Genomic DNA, 26802 nt, shown 5'->3' on the forward strand with positions numbered 1-26802 from the left:
TTTTGTGAAGCTTTCTTGGGCACGTATTTTAGGCTCTACTAGACCTCACAAGGCCATGTTTCTTTTCTCACAGGCCATCCCTTTAAACAGTTGGGGCACTCATTTGAAGAGTATTTTCTGTGATATAGGGCAGGACCAACTCTGAATGGCCAGTATTACCTGTTTTCACTCTTTTTTTTTATTAAGATGCATGAAGACCACACCTTTCTCTTGACAGCTTGCATTTTGGTATTTTATAATTAGATAATTGTTGACCTCACATGAGGTATGTGTTAATTTACTTAATGTGATTTGAAGAAGACCTCGGGTTTCGCTAGCAACATGTTTTGCAGTCATCCACTGGTCTTCCTGCCTTCACCATTAGCTAGCTTTGCGGAGGTCACTGAGTGTCAGTAAGCCGAGGCATCCTTTCTGAGTAGTATATATCTCAAATAAGGCTCAGCACAACCTTCCCTGGTGAGAGGTACTGTTATTATTCCCTCTCCTCAGGCAGAGCGTGGGGTTTAGAGAAACTAAGTTGCTGGCTCATGCCTAGTCTTGTGCGGAGAAGCCAGAAGCGAAGCCTGCTCTGTTGGGCTCCAAAGGCCAAGTTCTTCAACGTTGTATTCTGTGATCCGTTTCTCCAAGAGATTCCCTGAACAGTGTCCTTGAGAGGAACATTTCTGACTCTGGAAAGGCATAGCTCCCTTTCACCCCTTTTTCACCTTCCGTGGAGTTTGCTACATCATAAGTTGTTCATTATTGGGGATGGTGCTGTGGCACAGTGGGTTAAGCCGCTGCCTAGGATGCCCACCTCTCATATTTGAGGCTGTTTGAGACCCAGCTGCTCACTTTCAATCCAGATACCTGCCCATGTACCTGGGAAGGCAGCAGAAGTGGCACTCCACCAGGAAGGAGTTCTTTGGAATGAACCAGCTGTCTTTCAAAGGAGTTTAAATAAACAGCTCTTTATAAGATTTCACAAATATTCACATACATTACCAATTGAAGATATTTTATTCATATGTATATTTACACCAATAATTATGACTTCACAAGTACAAAAACAAAACTTCAAAAAAAAAAAAAAAGACAGTTCTTTTTGTTACCTAATCAGTTTAGGTGTTTCATTAATGCCCACACAAAAAGCTGTTTTCTGGAGTTATCAAGTTTCCCGACCTTACCACAGGACAGTGTGTACTCACTGAGTAAACTCTACATAAACTTTCAGTAAAAACAGACAATGAAAGTAAGTGTTACTAGCATGGGGATTCTATGGCTTGTACTTGTCAACATTACATTTCAAACCAGGCTTTTGACTTTTCTTGAAGGTGGACAAACAGCTTTCCACATTTCTACAGGAAATAAAAAGTCACTCGGCTCCTGTTCTTACATCAGAATAAATCCCTCTATTCATTTGAAACCTGAGTTGCACTGGCTTAAGCACACTGACAATCTTGGGAAACTGGTTTGGGCTTCCTGAAAATTAAAATATGCTACAATCCAGTTTATTCATAATAAAAGGTCAGCTGTCACACCCTGGGTTAATATTTATTTTTCTTAGTAATTTCTTTTATCCTCTGTCCATTTGTTTTAGAAGAAGTTGGCCAGTGATTTTTTTTTTTTAACAAAGCGCAAAGGCATGTACAGATCCTACAAATGGTAAAATCAGGACAGGTTTTGTCATTGATCATCAAAACCACTCACAAGTATGTTTTCCATGTTCCAGTCTAGCATTTGCCTGTTTCTGTGGGTTATTGTTAATTTTGCTGAAAACAGGATCTCACTAGATTAGAAGCTGCTATCTATCATAAACTTATTAACAAATATGCCTGCCTAACATGTAAGAACAATACCATGTGACATAGTTGCTTTTAACTTATATAAACAGTCAGTTGTAGCTCAGGAGAGAGGGAAGAATAGTGAGGGAGAAATTATATCCTTCATTCTTGAATAAACTCAAGGTTAAGAACAGATAAGACATGGAAGTATCAAGTTATTATCTGGGGCTCAGTGTGGTAGCCTACCGGCTAAAGTCCTCACCTTAAACATGCAGGGATCTTATACGGCTGCTGGTTCTAATCCTGGCAGCCCTGTTTCCCATTCAGCTCCCTGCTTGTGGCCTGGGAAAACAGTCGAGGATGGCCCAAAGCCTTGTAGGAGACCCAGAAGAGGATCTGGGCTCCTGGCTTCGGAGTGGCGCAGCTCCAGCCATTGTAGCCACTTGGGGAGTGAATCAATGGACAGAAGATCTTCCTCTCTCTATATATATCTGACTTTACAATAAAATTAAATAAATCTTTAAAAAAAAAAGATATTTTTCTGTGTCCCTTAGACTAGAAGCATGTGACAGCAATGAAATTTTCCAGAATTTAACCCACCTCTTTTAAAATACAAATAGCTTTTGTAGTTAGTACCTAACTAAGGAAATAGCTATGGAGAAACACTGTCTATGTTGGACTTAGTGCAAGAAATTTTAGTTTTCAATGTCATCTTCAAGAATTTCCAAGAGTAGTTTTAACTATACACAATAAGAATGCATCCAGTTGCAAGATATGATAAGAAATGCTGACTGAATAAATCAATAAATTATTAAAGGTTAATTACAAAGCAACATCCAAATTAACAATGAATATTCATTCATGAAGACCTTATTTTGGTATTAATCAGTCACTGAAAAGCAACTCCAATGCACATTAATAGAAAATAGCTTAGAGATCATTTTAAGGAGAGTCCTGTCTATGTCTTTTAGTCAGCCATTTGAGGTTAGTATCAGGGTGAAGTGGGTGAAGCCACCATCTGAAAGTGCCAGCTTCCCCTACGGATGCCAGTAATTCACTGCTAGGTTGTCTCTGCCATGTGGAGATAAAGACCAACCATTGCCTAACTGCAGTATTTTTTAAAATATATATTTATTTATTTATTGAGAGAGAGATGGAGAAATAGAGAGATCTTTCCTATGCTAGTTCATTCCCCAAATCGGTACAAGAGACAGGGCTCGTTTGGGAAATCAAGTAACCAGGACCTTCTTCTCAGTCTCCCGCATGACTGGCAGTAGCCCAAGTACTTGGGCCACCAGCTGCAGCTTTCACAGGCTCATTAGCACGGAGTTAGATCAGAAGTGGAGCAGCCGGGACCTGAATCGGCACTCACATGGGATGGTGGCATCACAGGGGGTGGATTTACCAAATGCCAGCTTCATATCCTGCATGTTTTTGTAAAATAAGTCCAAATTCCAAATATTAGTTCACTAACAAAAAAGTTACAGAAAAAGTAAAAACCCAAACAATGAACAGGACATTTAAAACATACCAGCAGGGGCTAGCGTGTGGCATCTTGGGTAAAGCCACCCCCTGGAACACTGGCATCTCATTCTGAGTACTGATTCATGCCCTGCTGCTCCACTTCTGAGCCAGCTCTCTGCTAATGGGCCTGGGGAAAGTAGTAGATGATGGCCCACACGTTTGGGCTCCTGCCACCCACATGGGTGACAAGTTGAGCCTGAAGTTCCTGCACTGGCTTTGGCTTGGCCCAGTGTTGGTCACTGTAGCCATTTAGGGAGTGAAACAGCATGGGAACACCTCTTTCTCTGTAATGCTGACTTTATAAATAAACAAATCTTAAAGGCAAAAAAAATAATAACCAGCAGACCATTACAATCAGGTTGCAGTTTTCCACCTTGGTTTCTAGTCTGAGATAAGTTATTAGCAGGGAGTACTGTGATCAGTGGATGAATAAAGAAGAGTACAAATCAGACAAAAGCGGCATCTGGACCATCACAAAAGATGACACCCTAAGGAAAGAGCACATCTTGACTTTGCATTAGAAAACACGAATATGCTTCCAAATCTGGTCATTCACATTACTACAAAACATCCTTTGTGAAAGCATAACAACACACCCTACTGATAATGAGAAATTTCAACAACCCATCACTGGCCTTGAGGTCATTAAACTGTGTGGAATCAGCTAGAACAGACATAGTGGCTCCATGGATTAGGTTGCTGGTTGAGACATGTGCATCCCATCAGAGTGTCATTTCTAGTCTTACTTAATCCATTTCCCAATCAGCTTCCTGTTAATGCATCCTGGGAGGCAGCAGCCAATGGCCTAAGTGCGTGAGCCTTACCATCTTCATAAGAGATCTGAATGTAATTCCTGACTCTTAGCTTTGGGGTGACCCATCTCTGGTTATAGTGGCTATTTGGGGAATAAACCAATGGATGGAAGAACTCTTCTCTGTCACTCTGCCCTTTAATACATAAAAAGAAGCAAATAAGCTTTAAAAAAAAAAGATGATTGAAGCCCGGTGTTAACGCTGTAGTAGGTCAAGTCACCACTTCAAGTTGGCATGAAGATGTTCCAATGCTGGCATCTCATATTGGAGCACCAGTTCTTCCTGGTTGCTCTGCTTCCAACACAGCTCTATGACAATGGGCTTGGGAAAGTAGTGGATGACAGCAGAAGTAGTTTGTTCCCTGTGATCCACAGGGGAGATTTGGACGCAGTTACTACTTTCTGACTTCGGCTGTCCCAGTCCTGGCAATTGCAGCCATTTGGGGAGTGAACCAGCAGATGGAATTTCTGTCTTGCTCTGTCACTCTGTTTCTCAAATAAATGAAACAAATCTTTAAAGGAAAGAAAAAAGACAGGATTGCTGTTGTGGTGTAATGGGTTAAGTTGCCACAAGTGACGCTGATATCCTGTATGGGTACTGGTTCAAATCCTGGCAGCTCCATTTGCAATCCAGCTCTCAGTTAATGCACCTGGCAAAGCAGTGGAAGATGGCTACCCATGTGGGAGACCAAGATGAAACTTCTGCCTCCTGGCTTTGGCCTGGTCCAGTCCCACCTGTTATGGCTATTTGGGGAGTGAACTAGTAAATGAAAGAGCTTCCAAATGCTAGATCATTTCCCAAAAGGGCCCAAAAGCTAGGGCTGGGCCAGGCTGAAGCCAGGATCTTCTCTCTCTGTAATCCTGCCTTTGAAATCAATGAAATAAATAGGAAAAGAATTGGACAAGACAGGTAAGTCTGGAGAAAATGGATTAAACATTTCAATAAACAGTACGTAGAACTAGAAATCAAAATGGCCCCAAAAGATAGACAAAAATAGGGCCTAACTTCATTACATTTCCTGGAAAATGAAACTTAAGCAACCAATGATTTACTGATAAAAGAGTATCAAACTTTTAAAATGGTGAAATAGTGGGCCTGGCGCAGTGGTGCAGTGGTTAAGGTCCTCGCCTTGCACGCCCAGGATCCCATATGGGCGCCGGTTCTAGTCCCGGCAGCCCCACTTCCCATCCAGCTCCCTGCCTGTGGCCCGGGAAAGCAGTTGAGGACGGCCCAAGCTTTGGGACCCTGCACCCGCGTGGGAGACCCGGAAGAGGCTCCCGGCTTCAGACCGGCATAGCATCTGCATAGCATCGGCCATTACGCTCACTTGGGGAGTGAATCATTGGACGGAAGATCTTCCTCTCTGTCTCTCCTCTCTGTATATCCACCTTTCCAATAAAAATAAAATAAATCTTTTAAAAAAATGGTGAAATAGTGACAACACCAAGTTTATACAAGAATTTGAGGCAACAGAAAGCCTCATTCATTGCTAATTGGAGTGTCAATTGTTAATGTCATTTTAGAAATGTTCAAATTTTATAACTAATCTATTGCTAGGTCTATCAGCAGAGAAACTTTAACAGAAGACTAAGGCTTATAAGAATTCACATTAAGACAAAAAGGGAAACAACTCAAAATAAAAATACAACCCAACCTAAAAATAGAGAATATATATATATATATATATATATATCCTCATACAATGGAATACCATGCAGAAAAGAAAACAGACCACGCAACGCACAACACAGATTGATCTCACAAGCACTGAGCCAAGTTCCAAGATTACAACGTAACAATGTCACATGCAGAAGTTCAAAGCAAGCAAAATGGAGCTAGAATCATGTGTGAGGGAGCTACAAGAGCTTATGAAAAATGGCATAAAAATGATACACATTTCCCAAAAACATTGTGAAGCTCTTGCATACAGGTGGAGCCAACTATGAAGATGTATAAGAAAATGTGCACCTGGGTCAGAGCGCTGCTGAGTAAAGGGAACTTGTGGGTAGGCTGGGGTGGGCTGAGGAGGGCAGGGGGCAAGGCAGACACAACACACAATGAAGGCATGGGGATCTGACAGCAATCCTCACCGGGATGCCCTTTCTAGTTGGTTCTTTATCCTAGACATAGATGCTCTATGCTTTTGTCTGTGATCTAATCTCTTGAATAAACATTGCAGGATCTCCTCCTTTAAATGGCAAGAGGTTAGATAGAACTTACTGACCAAAACAATAAACCCACCTGGGTACTAGAAACATGGGCATATTTTTCTGGAAGGTTAATCCTGATCATTTTCAGGGTTTAGGAACAAACAAGATTTCACATTTGAGTGGACAGACAGTTTCTGAGTCTTGTTCATCCTCCTCAGGAATTTCCCTGGGCAGCCTGAGGCCGAGTGGATTCCTGTGTATTGCAAAGGCGGTGGTGTTTGGCCTCAGCTCAGAGGTCTCTCCCTGGCTGGCTGAGCAGGCAGTGTGTGTATTTACACGATTCCCCATCAACCTCAAAGTCCAGAGGGAGGGCCTGAAAGCAGCAGGGGGAGAGGAGACATGAGCAGGCCTCCACCGGGATGTCTCTGCCTTTCACTAGCAATAAAAGCACTGACCCTGTATGAACATTCCTGACCCTAATGGCAGGAGATATGTTATTTTAAAGATGCACTTGACCAGAGGTGCCACAGGGGACTGGTTTCTCTAGGTCCCAGCCAGAGAGGCTGTCTATAAATCTCTTTCACTTGCTGCTTTTCAGGGAAAAAAAAAAAACTCAGTTGCTTTCCCCCAACAATTCAGCAAGAATTTAGATGTCACAATGAAGAAGCTGCTTGCATTTTATCTGATCATCTGGGATTGTAACCCTCCCATAGACATTCCAGATTCCTGTTGCCATAGCTTTCTAGAAGGAAGCCTTGCAACTTTTTCAGGCAGTCACTCCTTTGTGCCTTTTCAAGTCCCCTTCCAGGAGCCATTTTTTCTTTACTGACCTCAAAAGCCCTATCTGGGAACATGCCAACCTTGCTTGTTTTTGAGAAAGCCACATGTTTTGCAAAACCAAGGCCCACATTTTGTACATACTGTAGCACTTGTGGAGAAAAGTCACCCCCCAGCAAATGTGTGCACCTGCTTGTGGTTAACTGAGAGCTTACTCACAGCAACAATCGGCCACCTGCCACTCAGGCGGGAGTGGGAGGAAGTGCAGCAGTTAGCAAAAACTGGTTGCTAACTTTTCCTAAGGAAAATGAAGGCCGTTGCTGATGTGGGAGCACCCCTAGGCTTCTAGGGCAGTTAAAACAAAAATGAGAAAAATAAAACAAAGAGGGGATGGTATCAGGGCACATGGATAAGCTGCTGCCTGTGATGCCAGCATCCCATAAAGACATTGGCTTGAGTGCCAGCTTATCCACTTCCAATCCAGCTCCCTGTTAATGCTCAGGAAAGCAGGGCAAGACGATCTAAGTATTTTGGCCCCTGCAATCCATGTAGGAAACTCAAATAAAATTCCAGGCTCCTGGCTTCAGCCTGGCTCAACTATGGCCATTGTGGGCATTTGGGGAGTGAACCAGCAGATGGGAGACCTTTGTGTCTATTTGTAATTTTATTCTGCAGGTAAATAAACAAAACAAAATAAAACCCATCTCTCCTAGCACCCAGGCCAGCAGATAGATATTATCTGACAATAAGAAATACAAATTCCTGGGCCCAATTGGCTAAGTCCAGTCCTCCCCACTTGCAAGCACAGGAATCCCATATAGGTGTCTGTTCATGTTCTGGCTGCTCTGCTTCCCATCCCGCTCTCTGCTTGTGGCCTGGGAAAGCAATAGAGGATGACAGAAGCCCTGAATTCTGGCTTTGAATCAGCTCAGTTCTGTCTGTTGTGGCTATCTGGGTATTGAACTAACAGATGTAAGATCTTTCTCTCTGTCTTTCCTTCTCTCTATAAATATCCCTTTTCAATAAAAACAAAATAAATCTTAAAAAAAAAGAAAGAAATGCAAATTCCCAGGTGCCATCCCAGACCCTCTGAATCAAAAATATTAAGCCTGAGGCCCAACAATCTGCATTTAACTAATGATTTGTGAGTCACTGCAATAGAATATGAAATTAAACAGAGTTTCAAGAAAAGGACAGTAACCAACAATTTAAAATGCAAGATGCTCTAGGATGCTGGGCCAGGTCTTTTGGTGGACAGCTCAGGGGACCAGTTTCAGAAGACACCTGGAGGCGACCCAGCAGTGATGCTGCAGGAGCAGTGGTTTCGTTTGCTCCCTGCAGAAAAATGTTCCTGCAGGACACAGCTCACCCTCAGTGGGTGCCCGAGGCTGGACGAAAGCCTTCCTCCACAGGAGTATTATGCTGTTATCATCAATTTCACTGATGGGAAAAAGTGAGATTTAAGAGAAGTAACAAACTCACACCACAAGAAAGCAGCAAATGAGACTCTAGGTCAGTGAATGTGGGGAAGGAGTGGGGAGGAAAGGCAAGACCTGGACAGGCTTCAAACTTCTGATTCATTTACTCAGAATGTGTTTTTGCTTGGTTGAGGACAGTCTACCTTTGTAACGAGTTTACACCGGGTTAACCAAAACTGGAATAGCTGCATAAATGACCTGAACACAGATAACAAGACAATGTGGTATCACTTACTGATTATTGAGGCAAACCAAAGTTACAGCTTGTAGCTATCCTCTCACTGCAAATATAGCAGATACTTCTTTAAAAAAATACTTTTAAACAAGCTATAAAACCAGACGCTAGTACTTTTCTGCAGATTCTTAAAAAACTGGGACTCCAAAGTGCTTTAGATGAAGAGCCTAACTCCTTCTAACTTCACAATAAAGGCTTTTTAAACCACACAAGATATTCCTGATGCCCAATCTTTTTTTTAATACTGGCTTAGAAAATATATAAATCTCTAGTCCAGATGCATTCTGTTAACTGCTTTGAGAATACCAGGACCTGGGATGGAATGAATTAAGTAGGATGCAAATTGATGCTTTGATTGAGTCTATGCAAAGATCTAAAAGGTAGAGCACAAACTCATTTTACCTCTATTTGAACTCCTGATTACTAAAAAAAAAAAAAAGCTAACTTCATAATAGCAAAATGAAATGTTACTTTCCACTTGTCTATACTGAAAAGTCAGTCCAACCAGCCAGGAAAACAAGGCTAACTCAGTTGCCTTAAGTCCTGAATCCTGAGAAACGAGGCCCAGCCATGTGTGAAGTCTTACCCTTGCACAAGTAATGCACACGGAGGACCAGAAGTTTATTCCTACGACAGCTCCAGGCTTGAGCGCCAGAATGGGTGGAGGAAAGAGAGAAGAAAAGAACTCTAGGAAGGATAAAATGGAAGAGGAGGAGCCTGGGAATGCTCTTGGCTGGAGCAGACCTTGCCTCTCCTAAATCATGGGATGGTTCTAGTCTTAGAATTTCCTCCCATCTTATTTAAACATTTGTTGATCACACCTTCAGTCCAGTCAGGTTGTAGCCTTTACAGAGTGAAGAGTGAAAAGGCTTAGGAAGTATATAAATCACTCTCCGTTCCTCCAGCTGGGGCTAGATGCTACTTGCCATTCCAAGTTGTCAAGCCTCTTTCATGGAGGTTTCTGCCCCCTGTTTCTTGGCCCTCTCAGGTCCTCCTCCTTACAGGACAATGAAAGAAATCCTTTTGGCCTTTTTTCCCTTTTAAACATTTTTTTAAAAAATGATTATTTATTTTTATTGGAAAGTCAGATTTACAGAGAGAAAGATCTGTCCACTGGTTCACTCTCCAAGTGGCCGCAATGTTCAGAGCCGAGCCAAGCTGAGCTGAGCTGAGCTGAAGCCGGAAGCCAGGAGCTTCTTCTGGGTCTCCCACGTGGATGCTGGGTCCCAGGACTTTGGGCCATCCTCAACTGCTTTTCTAGGCCACAAGCAAGGAGCTGGATGGGAACAGGAGCAGCTAGGAACATGAACCAATGCCTATATGGGATCCCTGTGTATGGAAGATGTGGATTTAGTCACTAGGCTACCGTGCTGGCTCCATCCTTTTGGCTTTAATGATCAAAATTGTACTTACTCGAACTCATTTAGTCCTCACAGTGACCCAAGACCTAGGCACTGTTTCCAATTTACAGGTGTGGCAACTGAAGCTGAGGAAAGTCTGATGGCTGTCCCATCCCACCAGAGCTGGCGCATTATGGTTAACCAGGAGAGAAAAATCAAAAGATCAAAGAACTCATTCATCCCAGACCTGTGATTTGTAGCAGTTATGGCTTGGGTTTAGGTTTTAGAAGCAGACTTTGTCCAGATCTTCCTGATCCTAGGAATTTGTGGTCTAGACTGAATAATCTTTATGACACTAGGTTTCTACACTATAGAAATAGGGACAGTGTCCTGTGCACAGGGTTCTTGGGAATAGTACAAAGGTCACTCTGAGGCATGGCCTATATTCAATAAATGTGTTCCTTTCCAGTGGTAGCACAGGAAGACAAATGTTTTAACAATCACTTCACTCCTATCCTGCTTAGACAAGGTGGGGGAGTCACTGCCAGTGAAATAAGTCTTCACTAGAGTTGCTAGATTAAATATTTACAATACACTTACACCATTAAAAAAAAAAAAGCATTTGTTAAGTCTGGCATCTTCAAGGGTTGCCCACATGGGAAAATGACTTTGGGAATAACTTACCAAGATCTAGGTTAAAAGTATTGTCAGGATTGGTTTGACAGCATCTACAGTAACTGGTGGAGGTTTAGCCTTAAAAAATGGTATTGCAACATCATGACAAGTTCACAAAATTTGTGTGATGGCACCAGCATGTTGCAGTATAGTAAATTAAGCCACAGCTTGGAACCCTAACATCCTGTGGTGCAGCACTGGTTGAAGTCTCTGCTGCTCTACTTCCAATCCTGTTCACTGCTAATGCACCTGGGAAGGCAGCAGATGATGTCTCAGGTTGGGCCCCCGCCACTCACATGAGAGACCCAGATAGAGTTCCAGCCCCCTGGCTTCACTCTGGACCAGCCTTGGCCATTGTGGACCATTTGTAAAGTGAACCATCAGATGGAAGAGTTCTTTCTGACCCTGCTTCCCTCAGCAATCCACCAATGATGTATCCTGAGCAGGAAGTCTGGCACCATTCCTGTAAGCATAGTTAGAATTTCCCTTGTCATGACATTTTGGTCTGTTGCCTAACTTGAAACAGAGGACACATTATCTGCATGCCTGATGGGGATCAACTGCCAACATAGGTATTTTTTTTTTAAATTCTAAAGACTTTGCAATAAGAATTAAAATGCAATGAGAAATTTTTCTAAACATAAGCCAGCTCACTGAGGATTCTGACCATGCCTATTCTGAACTTTTAATTCTTTCAGTACTGGGAGGGAGAAATGCAATCAGTAAGAAGGACTTAGGCTGGGCAGTAAGCTAACATAAAAATCAGTAAATATCCCAAAATTTACTTTACCTCTTGTCAAATTCAGAGACACAAAGTATAATGGTACTTGCCAAGGCTATATATAAATAGCTACAATAAGAAAAAATCAAATCTAGCGCTGACATAAAGTTTGAATAGAGAAGGGGCACATGGAAGAAAAACAGTAGTGGCATTGTTTTCCTGTAAAGGAATGAAAATTCAAAGAAATCTGCTCCTCTCCTGGGAAACTTCTGACCAGACAAGTGAAAAATCATGCATGGTCAATTTGAAGCCTCAAAACTTTATCCGTTCTTCCTGTGTGTTTCACTCTACGCATCCTTCCTGATTGCACAAAAGCTGGATTAGGGAGTGAGCCGTCTGAACTCAGATAACTGGACTGTATTCTGTTATGTGTTGTGTTATCACTCATTGTTTTTAGAACAAACCAGGAGGCACTGGAATGCTTATTGGTGGGGAAATGCAGAATTCCTCCTCCATGCATGGTGTTATCCTTCAAACCCAGTGGCTTGCACTATGAGTGTTAATTCTGTTCTCACAGAATGCTACACATGCCAAAGTTGCAGCCAGTCACTAGCAGAGAAGGCCAAGGGGCCAGAATTTCATTCAGTACCAAGCAGCTGCCACGAGTATAAAGGCACGCCTATACATTGGGGAGGGAAATTGGAAATCCAAATAGCTCCAACAGAGTTACTGCCTGAGTGGGTCTGATCCTCTGTGGTACTGGCGGCTGTTTAAATGCATAGGGGTAGGTATTTGGGTAGGCAGTTAAGATGCTCCCACATGTGAGTGCTAGTTTGTGTCCTGCTTGCTTCACTCCCCATTCAGCTTCCTCCTTATGGCCTAGGAAAGCAGTAGAGGAAGGCCCAAAGTCTTGGAACCCTGCATCCACTGGCTTCGGATCAGCTTAGCTCTGGCTGTTGAGGCTATCTGGGGAGTGAACCAGTGGATGGAAGATCTTTCTGTCTCTCCTTCTCTATGTAAATCTGCTTTCCAATAAAAATAAATGTTTTAAGAAATATTCAGAAAAAAATAAAATAGAAATAGAAAAAAAGAATACTCAGCACAGCATACAGTGTGAGAACTGCTGCTTTTTATTAATGCAGGTAAATGTAAAAGGCCCAGAGAGGCAGACACTTGGCCTTCCTATATCAGAGTTGCATGAGTTTAATACCTGGCTCATGCTCCTGACTCTTGCTTCTGGCAGACTGAACCTTTTTTCAAATGGGAGGAAGTAGCGATGGCTCACGTAGTTAGGCTCCTGCCACTCACATGGGAGACCTGGATTAAGTTTCAGCCTCCTGACTTCCTGAACTTGTGGGGGTGAACCAGCAGCTGGGAGCTCTCTATCATCTGTCTCTTTGCCCCTCAAATAAATAAATAAATAAATAATTTTACGGATTTGTATTCCCAGGGCTTTCAGGGAAGTTCCTTTCTCAGGGGAAACAGCTGTACTACAGTTGTACAATATTTCCTTCTCCAGTGAATCTGGGTGTTAATACAGTTAATACAGTCGTGTGTGTGTGTGTGTGTGTGTGTGCTTTAGGAGGTCCTTCATTTCAACAGGGTAGGAATGGGAATGGGGGTGGGGTGTGGAGGGGGAGAAAACTAGAAGGGACACATCTCCTGCCATGGTGGCAGGATGGGGCCTGCCAGGGCAGGGGAAGAGGACAAGATGGAGAATAGGAGAGAGCCAGGTAAAAAGGGAAGGGGAAGAGAAGAGGAAGGGAAGGGAAAGAGAAAGAGCTGCTAATACAGCACTGATTTGAAAATGGTATTCACTTTTCCTTACTAGCAGAAGTACTCCAACCACTATTACCTGGTAACTTCCAGCTTTTGGGGATAGCAAGAAAACAAAAAACAAAACAAAACAAAATCCCACTTTGCTTGTACAAACTCACTTGCGGTTGGCAGCTAAGTGATAAAGTCTTTGCCTCCTTGCCGTGTCAGCTTTCAGGAATTCTGTTTGCCTGTGTTGTGTTACCAGAGTAGCCTGTTATCTTTGCAGTTTAAGGGCTGACTTGCAAATTCAGACTGTCAGATATTTAAAGAAACCGGAAGTCCCCACTCCACTAATTTAATTAACTTTGAGAGAGCAGGGTTTCCTCTGGTTATGATAATGTTCATTTAAAATACTCTAAAGGAAACAAGGCAGGAAGCAAAAAAGGGCAGGGCTTTTGTGTGTAAATTCTAGAGAAAGAATTTGAGCAAAGCCTTATTGGCAAATGTAGAACAGGCTACATGGACAAAAAGGAGCAGTAAGGCATGGACAGATATTAGGGCATACGATCAGTAGCAGATGGGAAAGCAAATATATAGTGCTGATTAAGTAGGATCCTGAATGTGCACTGGGTATTGGGGAGCCAGCATCTATGTGCAATAAAACAACGTTAAATTTTTTAGAAGTAAACAGTCAGACTGGTGTCTTTGGAAGATCACAGGAAGTTACATGTGGGCCATAGTGTGTGACGAACCTAGCACAGATCTGGGAACTGGCTGGCTATTTGACTTAGTCGCTTTGGACCTAACTTTACACCAATTACTTTGTTTAAGGTGGACAATCATTGTAGCGGGATTGAATGAAATCAGGCATGGACATTTTAAACAACAGTAAGCGCTCAATTGTTGGTGTAAACAATAGGCACACAAACACACTTTGACAGGTTGATGGGGAGAATGAGGGCTAAGAAGGGACGGAGGTGAGCTGTCTGGACAGATGCCTAAAAGGGTGTGAAGGGAAAGTTGAATCCCTTAGTGATGTTTTGAGAACTCAGACAAAATTCAAGCTCAGATGGTAGAGGAGGCTGGGGACCTTAGCTTTGGAAAGGCTGCGTTTGGGAAGAGGGAGGTATCTCAGCCAGTGCTAAGAATTAGATGTTCAATCATTATTTTAATGGAAAATATATACTGCCCTGGTGTAGAAATGTGTGTGGGGACAGTTTCTGGTCACTGTTTAAAATCTTCCTGAGCAAACTCAGTAATGTATTAAAAGCTGAGAGCTGCCTCCACAAGTGTGGAAATCAAGACAAAAATGAAACATGGAATGGACACTGAGATGGCCCTTGGCAGAAAGCCCCTTCCTGCGAGGAAGGTCTCGTTTCTGTGTATCCTTGCATATTTGATGCCCGAGTACTTCAGTGCTAACATTTTAGACCTCAGTAGGTGGTACTGGATAAGCTGTGAATTTCCTATCATTTATTTTATGTCTTTTCAAAGTGTTTGTTATTTTATTTTCATATATCTGGAAGGAAGAATGACATTCTGCTGGTTCATTCCTTAAGTGTCCACAAGCACCAGGGCTGGAACGGAACTTGGAACCCCAACCAGGTCTCCCATGGGGGTGGGAGGAGCTTCCTAGAAAGCAGCAGTGGGAAGCTGGATCAAAGTGGGGACTCAAACCTGCACTAGAACTAACAGGACAAGAGTATTCCAAAGTTCTCGTGAACCTGTGTACCCTAACGCCTGCCCCTAATGTCCTATGTTTTAAACTTAACACTATTAGGAATACGCAAAATCCATTTCATTATTTTGTTTCCTTTAGGAAATTTTCCTTCGATTGTTCCCACCTGAGAAACTTCACTGGACAAAATTATCAGACAGTCTCGGACACACAGAGAAATTCACCATACTTTTCTTTATATTAGCAACAAACAGAAAAAATACTTATATTTGTCAACAACAGGGTAGTGGTAAATCGTGCCCATGATGGAATATTAAAAGTGGCAACTGCAGGAAAGGTTCTAAACACTTTATAAATATTCATTAATTTAATCTTCATAGCAAGGCTACAGTGGGTGTACTTCCTATTGTAAGTAGGAAGAGAGAGTCTTGCAGAAAGTAACTTGTTCAAGATTACACAGGTTATAAATGGCAGACTTGGAGTTTGGATGAAGCTAATCTGCTTTCAGAACACTTTCTCCGGAATACTTTCACTAGACCACCACCTCATAGGATTTCATTTTGCCTGATTTTGCTTAAATTAGCTTCACAACAGAATTTTGGAAGAGAAGCATCCTGTCCATGGGGCCAGAGTTGCGATGCCAGCATCCCCATCCCATGTCACAATGCTGGTTGGAGTCCTGGCTGCATGGCTTCCCATCAAGCCCCACTCTGATGCACCTGAGAAAGCAGGGGACTCCTGCCCCCTGTGTCGGGGACCAGGACAGAATTCTGAGTTCCTTGCTTTGGCCTGACCCAATCCTAGCTGCTGTGAACATTTGGGGAGTGCACCAATGGGTAGCAGGTGAGTCTCTTAGTCTCTATCTTTCCCTTTCACTCGTTTTTTCAAACAAAGAAATCGTAAAACTGGGGAGGGGATGGTAGCAATGAATAATTCTGCTTCATTATGAGCTCAGTGACGAAAGTTCAGTCCACGGTTTCTTCCCCCGCTCCAGTGCAGTAACTCAGATTTGTGAAATTATACTTTACAAAGTCTTTCCACCTCACTCAGCTCCTCAAACCACCTTGCAAAGTAGCCATTTTGATGGACCAGACTTTACAGAGGTGGACACAAAGGCTCCAAAGGTTAACTGCCTTGTTCAGGCTGATGCTGCAGGGTCCTGGAGATCACGGTCAAAACACTATGCTCGTGCTTCATCCACACCATCCTTCAGGAAAGTACAGGAACAGGCACAAGTACAGGAAAAGGACTGGGTGTGGACAGAGTTACCCCCACCCCCCTTGGAGTCCTGGGGGCTAAAATGTCTGGGGTACAAAAGGGCTGGGGACCCTCCCGAGGGAAGGTTTATCAGATCAACTTTTCTCTCCCCTGGCAGGTTTCTGCAGCCTCTTCAGACCTACCTGAGCCTCAGCAGTGTCTTCAGACACAGCCAAAAGAGCAGACCAGACACCGTTGTGATAACGGTGTAATGGGCAATAATGATACCAATGGATAATAACACCGTTTGGCCACCTACTGCCATGGCCATGTTTACAGACATTTATTCTCAACTACTGTCCTATGGGCCAGGTCCCATTTCACTGAGGAGCAAAGTGAGACTCAGAGGGAATCACATTCTTGATTGGCAGAAAGTAGTAAGGGAAGTTTTAGCAACCCAGGGCGCAGAGTGTGAGCTTCTGTCCTGATGTCCTCATTTCCAAACAGACTTGAAAATCACCCCCTATAAATGGGATGACATTCCTCACATATCTGATAATCTTAGGGAATGTGGTCCCTCCAGGCAAGAGCAGACACACAGCCATAGCTCTTGACTCATGACCTAGAAACAAATGTATCCTTCTCAGCTCTCCTGTTTGTTGATTTCCCTGATGTCATGTCCTTCAAAGTGTTTCTTAACATACCTAAATGCATAATGGAGCCAAGAAGGGAATGGTGAGGGAGTACTGACATGTAAGGCTGTCCTTGATCTTTTTACCAAACTGCAGGGGTAGGTAAGGACCTGGAGTTTTTGAAGCATTCCTCTAAGACCGGGGAGTTTCAGGTTTGGAAGCCACTGTTAGTGCAGTGTGTGAAGGGGCACCTTCTCCCCCTCCATCACTGGCTTGATTGAGGGAGAGTACTGGGAGATCTGTTAATCATTTCCGGGTAACGTTTACCATGGTGGAACATTAACAGGGAGGGCAGGGGGAAGGCTTCCAATGGGATATTGGCTTCTGCTCTGAGGCCTCACCTCGCCTTCTAATTATACTTTTCCAACTGCAACTATTGCATGAGGACACAGTCAAGCAGGTAGTTTGGTGAGTTCAAATACAAACACCGCTCCTGTGGCAGCGGCCTGTGAGGCAGTTCGCTGCAGTGAGTGTCAGCACAACAACACAACTGTTAGATCAAGTGTGTAAAGGGTGAGGCCCCTCTGGGCAGCTGCAGAAGAAAGCCCCAATTAATCCCTTAACTAAGCAGCTGATGGATTTCATCTTGCTGCGCATACATTATCACTCTCCCAAAACAGGAGTGGTGTTAAGTTTTTCAAACCTCCACGCAAGCTCCCAAGGCTCTGTATACATTTCATCTCGCTAATTGATGACCAGAAAATAGAACTGTGGAGGGCTTCTTATTATAACACACTGTTGCTCTGGCTTCAAACACAGCAAGAAACGTTCACTCCCAGATTCATTCACAAAAAGAATAGGCCTCTATTGGCGGGCAGGAGAGCTCTGCTGCCTGGGGGTCTACTTTCTTTGGATTTTGCTTTCATTGTCATTTAAAGTAACAGCATAAAAACGCAATTCAGCTGGGAGTTGCTTTGCACAGTTATATCAGAAAAGGAACATTACCTGGTGTAATCTCCCTTGGCTTCCTGAAATTAAAAAAGAGACAGATGATCAATATGTGTTTACAATAAAGCTAAACGTCTTATTTACTTGTAGTCATTTCCCCCCTCATTTTTCCCATTTTTGTGTTGAAAAATCTGAGTGAGGGATATGGTGAGATTACATAGTTGGGAGAAGAAACACCAATATCTGTGAAATGTTTCTTATTCTTAACAGAGAGCACAAATAAACACACGTAAAAGCACAATGTGTTCCATGATTACATGGCAAATGCCTTTTTTTTTTTTTAATGGAGTGGCACACTTTTTCCACCAGACACAGAACTTCTAAGCAGTGACGCAGGTAAATCAACAGTGCTATTTGCTTTCTCCTTACTTTTTAAACCAAGCATGAAAACTGCCTGTTTTTGAACTACTATATGCTTTGAAGAATTCAAGCCTCTTTTATACAATCTCAGCAAAATGCATAGAAAAGTTACTAAATTTAAAGGAAAATTACAGCTGTTAGAACAACTGCGTCTCCCAGATCCAAGTAGCCCAGAGCTGTTTGCCAAGAATACTGGTCTCAACTCTTCCCTGGGAGCCGGCTAAACTTCATTCGCTTTATGGACCCATGGTTTCACACACATTGCAGCTCCCATAAACACTGTGTAAGACAGCAGGCGAACAACCAATTGGCTAAAAAAAAATGGTAATAGTAATTCCATTTGACACTAATGCATGCAGGAGTTTGAGTGTTGTGGCCAGTTAACAAAACCCCACAAACAAAAGGGAGCTGGTCCATTCTTACCTGCAAAATGAGCGCTGCTAACTTGAAGATGGTCTCGCTGTCTACTTCGATCTGTCCCTGTCGGTGGAAAAGGAAAATGTCACTGAAGCTGGGGCTGCTCTGGCTTGTAGCAAATGGCTGTGGAGTTGTGGAAACTGTCACAGCTTGGCACCTCCAGTTTACCATCAAATGCAGGTCATACCATTGCTGGGGAAAGGGGGAGGCAAGGAGAGCTGTGCCGAGGGTTAAGGGGAAGCTGCACTCTGTGTGTGTGTGTGTGTGCGCGCGCGCGCGCGCGCGCTTGGGGAATTTTGTTTACAGAGCAGTCCCTACTCAGAAGGGAATAATACGACTTGGAAGCTGAAAATTCAGACAACTTCTAAATACACAAAGTATCTCTAAGTTCATTTCTATGCTTGCAGGGTTTTTTCCCCCCTAGATTTGTTGTTTTCATAAAAATATTTTCTCTGTGTCATAGCACAATTATTTCAGTACATACATAATGAAAATATTATTAACATATAAATTCACTATTATGCCAATAAACACACCATTGAGTTAATATTTATACCATTACAGATCGCTAAGTGGTGTTTTTCGGCTTTTCTTTCATCGCCAAGAAACTGGGACACCTTAAACATTAATTACAGCAAATGCTTAGATGACTAAAATTCTGTTAGTTATATTGAGGTTTGATGAATCATTTGTTTTTCTGTCCTTTTATTATTTAGCCCTTTAAGATCCCAAAGGAAAACTGGAGTTTTGGATTTTGGTTCATAAGAGTGTTTTCTCAGTAGCCTGGTAGGGATACGTGTTTGTGCAAGGGGCATTGCCTCTTTCAATAATACCCAGATGTGTCTTTATATCTGTGAGTGCATGGATATATGTAAATGCCATTATTGCATCTACGGAGAGTGGCATAGATGGATCTATACTTTAAAAAAGAAAAAAGGGTTTAGAACTATATTAGCTTGTAAGTATCAACACAAGCAAAATCAATTCCACACAACCTGCCCCCTGCTAAGCCTTGCATAATAAGTACTTAAAAGGGCACAGTGTTGAAATGCATGGACCTCACTTACAGGCCTGGAGCCGACACTGCCTCCACCTTCTTCCCATTCTGTCTGTTGGAACTGAGCTGAAGCATTTTCTAGTGATACCAAGTGGCTGCCTGGGGGGAGTAAAGTGGTTTGAAAGCTAGTGTCCAGCAGGCAGGAGTACAAAAGTATTCTGCTCAGGATTTCTGAGGAAATTATGCTTTCCTCTTAGGTTTCCAAGTGATTTCATTATGGTTCTCAAAACCAAACAAATCTTTTTAAATGTCATTAAAAAAAAAAAAGACCTCTGGATATCAGACTGCCAGCACTGCTAATGACTAGTGTTTCCCCTCATTTTACAAATGAAAACAAACGAATTCCATAGTCTCCCATCCAGATTCCCTTGTTGAAACTTGAGGCATAGGATCTACCGTGGAAGTTGACAGGCCCACAGCCTTGGAATTCAAAGCTCGCCTGTCATCTGCAGAGACAGATTACAAAACCAAAGAGGAGCCCGGTGGATTGCAGGCATTCAGTGGCCCTCTTTCTTTCCCAGCAAGACCCACTGGTTCCTAATCTGGTGAAAGGTGAAGAAGCGATTAATCCAACAGGTGAGGTTGGCTGCTGCAAGATGACATTTTTGTTGTTTTTTTGTTTGTTTGTTTGTTTTTAAATTAACAACACCATGAAGGTTTTTTTTTTTAAGATTTATTTTTATTATTTTTTCATTGGAAAGGCATATATACAGAGAGGAGAGACAGAGAGGAAGGTTTTCCGTCCGATAATTCACTCCCCAAGTGAGCACAACGGCCGATGCTATGCCGGTCCGAAGCCAGGAGCCTCTTCCGGGTCTCCCACGAGGGTGCAGGTTCCCAAAGCTTTGGGCCGTCCTCGACTGCTTTCCTGGGCCACAGGCAGGGAGCTGGAAGGGAAGTGGGGCTGCCGGGACCAGAACTGGCGCCCATATGGAATCCCGGGCGTGCAAGGTGAGGACTTTAACCACTTGCACCATTGCGCCGGGCCCAAGATGAAATTTTTGAAAGGGTAAATTCCTGAAGTTCATAAGAAAAAATACTCACTGGATGACAGGGGGGCTTGATGGGAACTCAAGAACATCTCTGAGCTTAAACTTAAGCCAGAACTCAGGGGGGAAAAAAACAGAATAAAATTTGTTTTGGAATCTTAGAGAAGAGAAAAAGTGGATTGTTTGGGATATTAAGGAGACCAGAGGTGAACAAATAATTAGGAAATGACTGCCACCTCATCCCTCCTTTTGCCTCGTCTGAACTTTGGATGAACCACCTGCACAGCACTGTGCACTGAAACCTTTTCAATTTAGTAAATGAGCTCCAGCAGACAGATACCCTGAGACCCAATGCAGAGACTTGCCCAGATGCTGCCAAATCTTTCTCCATCTTAGCAGGTCATAAAACATGCAAAACACTGACGTGAGGAACTAGAGTGCCAGGCACAGACAGGTCCAGAGAGTGGGGCGCGAACATCCGAATCATTTGTGACTTTTGCTGTTATGCAAGCAGCCCCGACGTTTCCTGGTGGAGGAGGGTAAAGGAGTAGGGTCTACCAAGATCTTGTTCCGGCGAGAAGAGAATGCGCGACTTGGCAAAACCCAGCAGCATTCTTTTACCTTCCACCCTCATCCCAGTCCTCAGCTATCCCACCATGCATTTAACAGCTACTGTTCTAGAAATCCATAGCAACATATTTCGTGTTTTACTACTGATTGCCAATGTCACTGAGCTTGCTTGTGCTGTGTACCAAATAATGCCTCAATTAAGAACTACCCTACGGGAGGGAATTTGGCCCAGCAGTGAAAATGCTAGATTCTACATTAGGCTACCGGGTCTGAGTCCTAGCTCTGGTTCCTGGTTACATGTTTCTGCAAGCACATACTACGTGAGAAGCAGCAGTGCTGACTCACATGGCAAGACCTGGACTGAAGTCCCAGCTCCACCCCGCCCTGGCCTCTGTGGGTATTTGGGAATGAATTAGCAAATGGAAACTATTTGTCTACCTGCCTTTCTCTCAAATAAATAAATAAATAAAAATTAGAGGGAAAAAAAAATCCATACTATTTGCCTCGTTCTCAGCAAGGACTCTAGGAGCCAGCGTTGTGGTGTTGTGGGAGTGTTGGTGCCTGTTACGTAGGCATCCTATATTGGTGTTGGTTCTTCTAATCCAGCTCTCTGCTAAAGGCTTGGGAAAAGCAGCAAGATGTGGTCTCAGTGCTTTAGTCCCTGCCATTCATGTGGGAGACCCAGATGAAACTCCTGGCTCCTGCCTTTGGCCTGAACCCAACTGTGGCCATTGCAACCATTTACAAAGGAAGGTAACCCATAAATGAAAGATCTCTCTGTTTCTCTCTCTCTCTCTTTTTTTTTTCCTTTATAAGTCTGCCTTTCAAGTAAACAAATAAGTCTAAAAAACAAAACAAAACAAAACAAAACAAAACAAATTCCAAAATTTCATTCCTGAAATGTAAAAGTTCTTCAGAAACTGCCATCTGCTCAGGACAGCGCATTTCTCTTGCTTCCAACCATGGCAACTGCGGTAACATTAGAGGGCCTGGGCAAACTAACACCTGAGAGAGGGATCTCCTTCAAGAGAAAGGTAATGAGATCCTTCAGTGGGGTTCCATGGCTGTCATGGATAAACAAAGAGAACCAGGGAAGGGAGTCAGATGATGTGGCTGAGTGCACGCAGGTAACGTGAAACACCATCGTGTCCTGCTGTGACACCCTTCTGGCTAAGTTAGCTGGATAACCAATTCAATCACCAAGGAACACAATGCACATCTCATTTTTGTCTTTCTCTTGTTGGTTTCATTGACCAAAACATCATGCCTGTGAAATGAATTCCAGGTTTGATTTCCAAGTACAAGGGAATAAAAGTTCTAGCACTTGAAAACAAATAGTGGATCATGACTAAGCCTATTTATATTTATTTTTGTTTTGCTTATTTATATGACAGACTGAGTGTCAGAGAAACAGCGAGAGTAAGAGGGGGAGAAGGAAAAGGAGAGAGGGATCTTATTTCTGTTGGTTCATTCCCCAAATGACTGCAGTGGCTAGCGGTGGTTTAGGCCAAAGCCAGAAGCTTAGAACTCCATCCTGGTCTTTAATGTGAGTTGTAGAAGCCCAAGAATTTGGGCCATCCTCTGCTGCTTTCCTGGGCATGTTATCAGGTAGCTAGACTGGAAGCAGGGCTGGAAGCCAGGACTTGAACCAGTGATCTGATATTGGACGCTGGTGCTGCAAGTGGTGGCTTAACGTGCTGAGCCACTATGCTCACTTCATTGACCTAGGAGGTCTCAGTGATCATCTTAACCAACATCGTCAGTACCTGGAGAGCTCAGCATTGTATGAATCCTGATTATCTGCACTGGAAAAAGCTGTTGCCTACATAAAGTACTGTGCTGGCAGATGTACTTTACAACTGGAAACCAGGGAAAAGAGGTGCTCTAATTTGTAGCCATTGTGGGTATCCACAGTGTAAATATTCTAGTATGGCTAATGTCAAGCTACTGATTTAGTATCATAGCACCTGAAGCTAGAAAGAGAAGTGAGAAGTGGCTCTCAAGAGCCAGTACAAGCTGTCTCTAAAACATAGCCACAGAAGATTCCAGCTGAAAATGTACTGCTAGATCTAATCAGGAGCCATGAAGCAATTCCACACCAAGGTTTGTTTCATAAAACAGTTGGTCCATATTCTTCCAAAAAAAAAAAAAAACAGATACAGAAGAGAAGCTGAAGAAGACGGAAAAGCTGTAGCAACTGAAAGCAGTGTGTTATCCTGGATCAAGAGAAAACATTAACAGCATTGCAGAAATCGAGTTGTCTGTTAGGCAATGATAGGCTCGAATACTAAATGTTCTGAATATGATCACTGGAATAGATTAAGTAAGGGATGTCCTTGATTCTAGGAAATACACAGTGAGCTCTATTGGGGCAAGCCAGTATGCCTGAACATGTATGAAGGTAGAGACAGAGTGCATATGTGGCAAAACATTGAAAATTGGTAAATACAGTTTCATACAGACACTGACACTTTTTTGTATTATTCTTGAAACTATTCAGTACATTTTGATATCTCAGAATTAAAAATTGTATAAGGAAAATGGACATATCTTCCTTGAATGGTGAATAGTATCTGTTTTGCTTGTCAAATATAATTTCTGGACAGAATATGTCATTTTGTTGGGCTCAACTGGAAAAACAATTATCATTTTTGGGACAAGTGACAGAGACTGGTTTAAAGACCTTTCCAGTGATTTTCCAAATTAGAGCTAAGGGAAGCACGTTTCTCTTTCTCTCTTTTTCAACAAAGTTGGGAAGATGTGATCCAGGGAATCAATAGCTGCAAGCGAAGGAAAGGGAGTTTCTTTGCACTGATGTCTCCTGCACCTGATGCCATGCAGGAGCAACTTTCAAGGCCAGCCAACCCACAAAGTTAGCAAGAACAGTAAGTTGCACACTGTCCTGGCACACTCTCACATGAGTTTCATGTTGAATTACCAAACAAACGGTGCGAAGAACAGACGCGAGAAGGACACAGATGAGTGAGTAGAGATGGCTCCTGGAGCTTCCCCACTTCCTCCTGAGAGCAGACCTCAGGGGAGAGAAGGAGCTGCAGGGTCAGACCACAAGGAAATTCCTCACAAGGAAATTCCTCCCAGGCCATTAACACACACAATAGTACTTCAAAAAATATGTGGAGGAAGAAAAGTAAAAGATAAGGTGTTTGTGTGTGTGTGTGTGTGTGCCAGAAATTTGAAACTCATGCACAGTTTTTCATAATATGCATTATCCATGGATTTTTTTTCTTAAATGACTTATTTATTTATCTGAAAGGTAGAGTTAGAGAGAGAGAGAGAGAAAAAGAGAGAAGGAAGGAAGGACAGAAGATTTTCCATCTCCTTAGTCACTCCCCAGATGGCTGAAATGGTCAGGCAAAAGTCAGGAGCCAGGAGTTATGTCCGTTGCAGAAACCTAAGCTTTCCCCTCCAAACGCACTACTGGGCACAAAGTTAAGCACTGAACAACAGAAATGTATAACTGTAAGTCTGTTGCGATGGCTTAATTGGCTAATCCTCACCTTGTAAGTGCTGGGATCCCATATGGGCACTGGCTTGTGCATTGGATGCTCTGCTTCCCATCCAGCTCCCTATTGTGGCCTTGGAAAAAACAGTGGATGATGGCCCAAAGCCTTGGGGTCTAAACCAATGTGGAAGACCTGGAAGAAGCTCCTGGCTCCTGGTTTCAGACTGGTTCAGCTCCTGCTATTCTGGCCATTTGAGGAATGTATGAGCAGATAGAGGATATTTTGTCTCTCCTTCTCTCTGTAAATCTGTCTTTCCAATAAAAATAAATGAGTACATTTTTAAAAAGATGTATTTATTTACTTTTATTGGCTGTCTTTGACTGCTTTCCCAGGCCACAAGCCGGGAGCTGGATGGAAATCAGGGCCATTGGGACACAAACCAGTGTCCATATGGGATCCCAGCACATGTAAGACAATGACTTAAGCTACTAGACTACTGCAACAGGCCTAAATCTTTTTTTTTTTTTTCCCAAGAAATGTACAACTGTATAGAAGATTTCAAGTCTCATAAGAAAATAGAATTAGATGATAAATTTATTTTGATGTTAAAATGCTTCCCATCCATGCATAGTTTTTCATAATTATTACATATTTTGAAGCCTATGCTTGGGCTGATTGGTTTGAATCCCTGCTACTCTACTTCCAATCCGGTTTCCTGCTAATGCATTCTCTGGGAGGCAGGAGATGATGACTCAGTGTCTGGGCGCCTATTGCCCACATGAAGACCTGGACTGAAGTTTGATTTTCTGGCTTTAGCCTGGATTACCGTGGTTGTTGTTACCATCTGGGGAATGATTCAGTGGATGAAAGATCTCTCTGCCTTCTAAATACAATGAGGATTAACAAGAAATTGATACAACTTATTTATTTTCTTTATGGTCTGTTACCCCTGGCACTGGCATCCCTGTCTAGCAGGTAAAAATCCTTAAGGGCATGAGATGCTGTTTATTTTAGCCACAGTTTTATCTGCAGAGTCTAAAACACTGTTTGGTATAGAGTAGGTGTTTCATAATGTCTGTTGAGTATCAATCAAAACTGTAGGGAGATAAAACATTATTGTAGGCATTACAAAAATACACTTATTTATTTTTATTAGAAAGGCAAAGTTACACAGAGAGAAGGAAAGACAGAGATCTTCAATTTCCTGGCTCATTCTCCAGATGGCTGCAATGGCCAAAGCTGGGCTTATCTGAAGCCAGAAGCCTGGAGCTTTTTCCAGGTCTCCCATGTGGGTGCAGAGACTCAAGGATTTGGCCCATCCTCTGCTACCTTTCCAGGCACATCAACAGGCAGCTGGACCAAAAGTGGAGCAGCCCACATGGAATGCCAACACTGCAGATAACAGCTTAACCTACTATGCCATGATGCTGACCCCTCAGCATTTTTCTTTTAAACAAAGGGAATGCTTTTTGTATTTCTTGAGGTTCACATAATTAATTTGCCTTGGTGTTCTACTCAGAGTAAGAAATCCTAGCTTTTAGAACTATGAGGATGTAGCCCAGGCTTCACTATCAAAGAAGACTTTAAATAATTGTAGACATACAGACTTACACGAAAGGAAGTTCCCAAAAGCCATTTACTCCAGTGGCTTCACTTTCTACAGATGCAAAAGGAAAACAACAATACTTGAACCATATACTTCGTTGAGTTTTGAGGACAAAAAGAAATTGAGACAAGATGTTTTGCAAAAGAAAAAAAAATTACAGAACAAACAAGTATGGGTGTTTCTGTGGGTGTGTATCATGGTTTCAAAGACATATGCACCAAGACAGAAGCATCTGGGCAGACCGCTTCTCAGAAACTTGATGGCAGTGGAGATAGGTGCAGACAGAGAAAGTCGGCAGCAGGTGAGTTAATGCTCACCTTGGAAGGGTTACACCAACAAATACATGACTATGAAAATGAGAAAGTAGTCAGACTCTACTTTCCCAGACTCAATCCATGGACGGTTCCTGCAATGCACTATTTTTTTTTTAAGGTAGACAAGTAACATACTTTTTTTTCCCCTTGAGATAAACTTCCAATTAGTTTCAATAGAAACCAGATCTAGGCTACTAGATACCATTTTCAACTAAAAGGAAAAATGACTCCAAATCTATGGCAGGAAAAATATTCAGACAATCTGCGCTGGCTTATTGTG

The 26802-nt window shown here is 42.7% G+C and overlaps 1 protein-coding gene across 2 annotated transcripts in view; it reads right to left on the reverse strand.

Moving 5' to 3' along the window:
* Positions 1-26802, reverse strand: part of FRMD4B (FERM domain containing 4B) — a 182927-nt gene that overhangs the window by 49182 nt on the left and 106943 nt on the right. For both annotated transcript variants that reach the window (XM_040994799.1, XM_040994800.1), the window contains exons 6-7: positions 18529-18585; positions 17743-17765 (exon numbers count right to left, since the gene is read on the reverse strand). In XM_040994799.1, the coding sequence (XP_040850733.1) occupies positions 17743-17765; positions 18529-18585 (80 nt within the window). The remainder of the gene's footprint in view (positions 1-17742; positions 17766-18528; positions 18586-26802) is intronic.

The sequence above is a fragment of the Ochotona curzoniae genome, unplaced genomic scaffold (assembly GCF_017591425.1).
Source record: "Ochotona curzoniae isolate NIBS_2020 unplaced genomic scaffold, NIBS_Ocur_1.0 contig_908, whole genome shotgun sequence".
Taxonomy (NCBI): domain Eukaryota; kingdom Metazoa; phylum Chordata; class Mammalia; order Lagomorpha; family Ochotonidae; genus Ochotona; species Ochotona curzoniae.